A 6,873-nucleotide genomic window follows, 5' to 3' on the forward strand; every position below is an offset into this window, starting at 1 on the left:
TAAGATCAATTACCGGTGCTGTTTATGTTTATGAGAACTCACTGCAAACCAGGGGGGAAAAAAAGAAGTTTACAAACATTATAAATTATATTAGCTGTCTAGTCTCGTATTGTCCAGTCCGCCATCAGATGATACGACAGACAGTAATATGATATACTGTCAACTGAAATGTAACTTTCGTCTGTTTTGTTTTTATCTTTGCTGTGTGATGAGAATGAATCACACATCTGGCCTTCACACACACACACACACACACACACACAGAGAGAGAGAGAGAGAGAGAGAGAGAGAGAGAGAGAGAGAGAGAGAGAGAGAGAGAGTTAAGAATTTCAACTGACAGTTCTGATGTGAAATAAAGCAAGGCATATTCGGAACGTCTAACGTTTAACACTTGATTACTGCATATGCAAATTTCGCTCCAAGTTTAACAAGACATAGAAGAGTACTCGACCAGCCTCACTGAAGTATGACTTTAAAAGAATAATTTAATAGATTGCCCGGGGAACCGGCTGAAAAATTGTGGTAATTTCAGTCCCAAGTTGTATCAAGTTGTGGTTCTTCGATCACTTGCATGTTCCCCACAACGACAAAATCAACAGGTGAATGAAAATGTACAACATGAAGAATCATGGGATCCTTCATCGTTAGTTGTGACCCTTTTTAAGAATTTCTTCAGATAACATTCAATTATGTTATTTTGGTAGAACGTCATCATGGATTATTTATCCATTCATTCATTTATTTATTCATTTGATTGTTTCGTTTATTTGTTCATTTATCTATTTTTCATTATTCACTATCATTTTTATTTATTCATTACCAATACCCCGTACAGATAATTTTTTTTTGTTTTTTGTTTTTTTTTGTTTTTTTGTTTTTTTGTTTTTGGCGCAAATGCGACTCCATACATTTTTTGTCATCAGTCCTATTTTTAACATTGCGGTAAAAAGACGCAGTTGTTGCCAGCGTCCCATTTGACAGTGCGGAGCTGAGCAGGACTATCGAAACAGCTGAATCACAGATAACGAGTGTGTATTTTGACAAGTGCGACTCTGCAACGATTCCAATCACTTTTACTCGTTAATCACCAATCAGGTAAGTGTCCGTATCGAGTTGCACACGAACTCGTGACTCGTTTTCCAAAGGAGAAGAAAAAAAAAGTCATTGTCGATGCTATTCAGTGTTTGGCCCAAACTTCAGTTTACATCGGGAAAGGTGATTCACGTCTTTGGTTAAAATTAAAGATAAAGGGATCCCCGGGAATTTGGACGCTGGTTTTAATGAGAGATTGACCGTTACATTCATTTTAATGGATTGGTATGAATCACACTTCGTTTTCATTTATAGATTCACATTTATTACTAAAACGTACTTGTTTTTCATGTTCGATTTCTCTAAATCGTTGTGGTATGCGTTGACTGTATGCGTTGACTGTTTACTACTGAACACGTGGGTGTAGTTTTGGTCACATCCTATTTGAAAAACCTGGCTTTATAAATATCAGATAATGCATTTTGGCACATCCGATTTGAAAAACCAGACAGTAGTTATAGATAATAATGCATTTGATTTAAACACCTAATTAAATTTTAAGTAACTTAGTAAGTTCTGGTACGGATTATTTATTTATTCAGGGTATCAAAACTAAATATAAGTAATAATCCAAGCAGTAATGGAAACTTGTGACTTTTGTTTAATAAATTTGTGTATTCATCTGTACTGATCAGATGTATACTTTCTTTTACATGTGTGCTTGCTCAAACTCGTTTGCTCATGAATTGTCTTTCTGTTTGCATGTTTCATGTCAGCATGTATCTGTGCTTGTATCAGTGTATGTGTGACTCTCTCTCTCTCTCTCACTCCCTCTCTCTCTCCCTCTCTCTCTCTCTCTCTCTCTCTCTCTGTGTATGTGTGTGTGTGTGTGTGTCATTGTCTTGCTCATTAAATTTTGGAACCTGAACTGGCTCAAGACTAGTATGTTATGATGACCTCATTTTATGTCTACTCTTTTCTTTTTTTTCTCTGTGTATCAACTATCATTTGTGTGTGTGTGTGTGTGTGTGTGTGTGTGTGTAATTATACACTGATACAGCAAAGAAATAAGTTTTTCTTATTAAAATATTTGTGTATTTTTGTCTAAATTTCAGATGCACTTTCATTCTTTCTCTCTTTCTTCTGTGAAGAAAAAAATGTGATTAATTCTTTGTTCAGATGCAATGCTAATTCAACAACAACAAAAAACAAACAAGAAAAATTATTTAGCGTAGGCTCTCACGGCTTGATAGCACTTTGGGTTTATGTATAATTGATAGGTAAAATAGGTGGGTTTTTTTTTAAACAGCATATGTGATCTGATATTTATAATAATATAGATCAGCCTGCATATTTTGACACCTTAAGGTGTCTTAAGACTGAAACTGAAAATTTTTTCCATTGATTATATTTCCAAGCGTTAATTGGTTATTTATTTTCTTACACCAAGGAGCCACATATATCATTATCCTCAGTGTTCCCAGTTGTAATGCTGTGATTTAGCATTTTGTATGATGTTAGTGATTCTTGTATCATTTTTCATGGTTCTGTTGGTATTATGTCGATTTAAAATTTGAGTTTAATATACAATCATGGATAAGCTACTTCAATTGACAAAGAAGGAAAAAAATTGTGAAATGGAATACAATAATTGGTTTCTCACATTCTGCCCACTAAAGCCTTTATCAGGATTTCATATTTATTGAATCTTAATCAGTTAATGATATGGTTTGCAGGTTTGTTATGGCATCTTCCGAACCTAAAAAGCCCCCAAGTCATCAAAAAAGAACAACTGAAGAGCCTGCCAGTCCAACAAGAGATCTCGCAGTCTGTACTGCATTCAAGAAACTGAAAGTGGATGCTGAAGGGTAAGCCTCTGTGTTGTCAGAATTGGTATTGGAAAGGATCCGTACAAAGTCATTGAAGTCTGGAAAAGTCTAGGAAAAATGAGAGAACCATTTGCAGGGCTGGAACAGTCTTGGAAAAAATGTTTTGCCCTGTTTGGTAATAAAACTCTTGATCAGTACCTTCAACAAAAAGCTTAATCTAGTTAGTGCATTTAAAAAACAAGCAACCATATAAGAAAAATGGAGAAAAAAAATTAACATTGAAGTACCAGGATATCTGCCAGCCTCTATCAGGGTTTTAGCAGACAATATTTTTTTTAAATAATTTTTTATCCAGTTTGGCTTTGTGTTTGGTGAGGAAAATTTCATTCTGATCTGGAAAAGGAATGGACAAAGCAGTAGGTATTTTCCTTGGTTTGGTTCGTGGGAACCCTGTTTGAAGTCTTTAGTTTATTAGGTGTAATACAATAGCACCAGTCCTTTTGTCCATGGCATCTTTGCTCGTAGGAGTCCAGGTTTTCATCTGTCCAGACAATTTGTAAAGCCTTTACTTCTACGTTGAATGGTCCAAGCTAAAGCACAAAATGTTGTCAGCAGCTAAAATCAGTACAGCACAGTTCCAGGCTCGCTGGCTATGCCATTCAGAATTCATAAATGGGCTGGCCTGTATCTGCCCATGTGGAAACATACATGTACATGAACAAGCTCAGTGATGATATGATCTAGCACCATATACATCATAATTTTGTGATCAGTTGAGCTGAGTTGAACTAATTGAAGGTGGTCTTTTTTTTCTTTTTTTTTTTAACTTAAAAGTGAACTGCACTATACTTTTTTTATTTTTTTTTTATAGGGTTCAGAACCTTGTGGCAAACTTGTATGGAATGAAGTAATTTATATTTCCATGGCACAGACAGATACAAACCTTGTGGCAAACTTGTATGAAATGAAGTAATTTATATTTCCATGGCACAGACAGATACAGAACATGGATTTAAAGTCTTGATTATAGTGCCCTGTGGTTAAATTTTGTGACTTTTTTTTTGCCCATTTTGATATTAATTGTTAGCGCTCTGGACTCCTGTGCTAGGGCAATCGATTGCATTATAAACACATATTATTATTATTGTGTGTGTGTGTTCAGGAGTTGCGTGAAGAAGACGGAAAGCCAGTGTAAGTCCAACCTGAAGCACAAGTCAGACTGCACGGCTACAGGGGACCAAGGTCAACGTGACCAGAGTGGCGAGACCAGAGATTGTGATAGCTGGAGTGAGTCCTTTAAAAGCATCTGCCTGTGCGATGAAGAAGCTTTCCGCAAAAGAGGTCGGCGGAAATGGAATTCAATGTGTCGATTTCATCAGTTGGGCATGCGTAAGGACAGAACCAGCCGAAACAAGTTCAATTTGGCGCATGCTGTGCGAGATCACAAACCCTTATTGCAGGAAAGTCACCTCAAGGTCAGAGACTCTGAAAATCCCCCTCAGCTTATGCGATCCGCACGTTTCAGTTTCAACTTCAAAGGTGCAAAGTTGAGTGAAAAGTGGGATAAACCAACATGGGTGTCAAACAAATTGAGTCCTTCCAACGTATCCAAAGCTTCCGAATCAGCTGCTTGTGATAAATCGGCTGCAGCAAAACCTCAGACAGTGTTCGCTGAAGCCGCTTCAGCGGATCTACAAGACTTTTCTTCTCTGCTGCCCGGGGATGGTGAGGCTGCCAACAAGGACAGTGGGGAACATGTGCCTAGTTTTGACAACTTCCGTGACAGTGGCAGGGGCAGCAGGGCGTCGTGCACTGTGGGTAAAGATCCACCTGTGGCATCAGCGGAGACTGAGGGTGTCAGGAGAGACGCACCCCCAGCTGTCCCTCACGTGGTGGACCGGGCATTGGAGAGAAGCTGCTCCCAGGAGGCCCGGGTGGATGAGACAGAACTAGGCGTGAATGATATGATTGGATATTTCAAGTACTACTTCATGATACCCAAGGAGATGTCTTCCATGGCTCAGATGATGTACACGTGAACGGTTGTTCCCCCTCTAGCCCCATGCGCCCCTGACCCCCTCCCCATGTGCTCCTCCATCATTGTTATCTCTGCCCTTCCCATGTCTTTCTTTCAGGTTTGTCTTTGAATTGTGTACATGAAAATGTGTGGCAAGTTGATAAATGTGTGTGTGGATTCTTGTGCTGTGAACTGGAATCACAATTCACATGGCAGTGTTCTACTTCTAGAACTTGCTGTCATCAGTTATGAGCTGCCTTCAGACTCGTTTTGAAAATATTCAAACTTAAAACTTCTTACCTAAAACTAGTAAAAGTCTGAGTTTCATGGAATTGAGCCCCTGTTCGTAAATCTGCATTTAAAAGGGAACAAAAAAATCAATTTACCATCTTTTAGTACTTTAGTATGTTTGTGAATTTTGCTGACCTTACATTCTTTTTTACTTTTTTTTTCCCCAAGTTGTCCACTTTGATCATCTAATTTATAATGAGAGCTTTGTATCCATTTATTTTTTTTTTTCTACACTGATAACAGTAACAGTTGAAATGTTGAAAAACAATTAAAAAAAATCTGTAGTTCAAGCAAAAATGAAATTAGCAATAAATCAAAATGACTACTAGTGCTATGCAATGGGTAGACTTGTTTGCCTCTTTCCAGTGTAATGAAATAATTATCTCATGATAACTTCTATGATTCTGCAACTCTTGTTTACCCTGGCCATAGTTTATCTTCCTAACCTATGTATGGAGAATGAGTGATGACAGGCAATCTGGCATGTTCATACTTTGTCAGTGTCATATATATATATATATATATATATATATATATATATATATATATATATATATATATATATATATATATATATATATATATCAATATCATGTCACATCTTCCACAAATCCTGCAATAATACTGATTCATAATTTGTGCTCTGGACCTTTCACTTTTCTAGTCATTTTTTTTTCTACTTGTTTTTGTACATAACTCTGGAAACACAATAATTCACAGACACAGTGAATTGCTGATAGGTGATCCTCATATAGTGAATTTGTTTTTCCTCTCCTTGTTTTTTTGTTTTGCTGTCCCATTATCTGCAAATATCAGTGGCATTACTCCCACATCAAGTCCCCCATTCACAGCCACACCAGGTTCTTCTGTCACAGTCCTAGCATTGGCAGTCTGCAGGGAACAGTTGATATCAGGTCACCAAGAGGCTACACCGGAGGAGACCCTGCAGTGCTGCTAGGTGTGTTCAGTAGTGCGTGTTCTGATGAAATGTACGTAGGCCACCACCTACTAAGCAAGCCATCTGCTGACAACAATAATTGCTTAGTCGCGGAGCCAGACTGAGTAAGCATCCCCACCAGAGTGGAGACAGCCACCACGTCCCTCCAGCAACAGTCCTCCATGTAGCTGCCAACACCAAAGACCTTGACAGAACTCACCCCAAGCACAGAAGTAAAGGGGACATTGAAACGGAGGCCACCATTTTTTCTTCTCTCCCCCTGTTGTTTGTTGTGTTTTCAGTGGTCCCCCAGTGATGGATGCAGTGAAGGGGAGATTTCCAGTTAGTATTGGTCTTTTGTTGACTTGGTGCTAGAATTTTGATTTTTTTCTAATAGATTTATTGCTTTTTTTCTTTGCTTTATTTTTTTCTTTTTGTATCTTATTATTTACATTTGTTTTCTCTGTCTGCCATATCCTTTCTGCCTTCCTTGACTGTATTGCATAAGCAATCTTAATAGCGCTAAGTTTGCTTACAAATATCATGAAGAATTTTCCTAAGTCTATGGAATTAACACAGACTTCTTAACATGAGCGGACATAGTGCTACTAGCTGCATTGGCGGAAGTGGTTAACACATTGAATACTGACAGCTGCAAGTTCAAGTCTGAACTGAGGAAGGTGTTTTTGGCCCATGGCTGGCTCCTAGTCCTACCCAGGGTTGAGCATGCTTTGGGTTCGAATTGGAAAACAGGGACCACACAGTGC

The 6,873-nt window shown here is 38.1% G+C and overlaps 1 protein-coding gene across 1 annotated transcript; it reads left to right on the plus strand.

Moving 5' to 3' along the window:
• The first annotated feature begins 981 nt into the window (after positions 1 to 981).
• Positions 982 to 5,659, plus strand: LOC143294938 (uncharacterized). The gene is made up of 3 exons (XM_076606457.1): positions 982 to 1,095; positions 2,769 to 2,900; positions 4,024 to 5,659. The coding sequence occupies exons 2-3, from the start codon at positions 2,776 to 2,778 to the stop codon at positions 4,898 to 4,900; spliced, it is 1,002 nt and encodes a 333-aa protein (XP_076462572.1). The 5' UTR covers positions 982 to 1,095; positions 2,769 to 2,775; the 3' UTR covers positions 4,901 to 5,659.
• The last annotated feature ends 1,214 nt before the right edge of the window (positions 5,660 to 6,873 follow it).

This window comes from Babylonia areolata, chromosome 20 (assembly GCF_041734735.1).
Source record: "Babylonia areolata isolate BAREFJ2019XMU chromosome 20, ASM4173473v1, whole genome shotgun sequence".
NCBI lineage: Eukaryota > Metazoa > Mollusca > Gastropoda > Neogastropoda > Buccinidae > Babylonia > Babylonia areolata.

Coding starts and splice junctions, on each gene's coding strand:
- LOC143294938 (XM_076606457.1), top strand. CDS start 2,776: ATGGCATCTTCCGAACCTAAAAAGCCCCCAAGTCATCAAAAAAGAACA. Junction 2,901..4,023: donor CTGAAAGTGGATGCTGAAGG/GTAAGCCTCTGT, acceptor GTGTGTGTTCAG/GAGTTGCGTGAAGAAGACGG.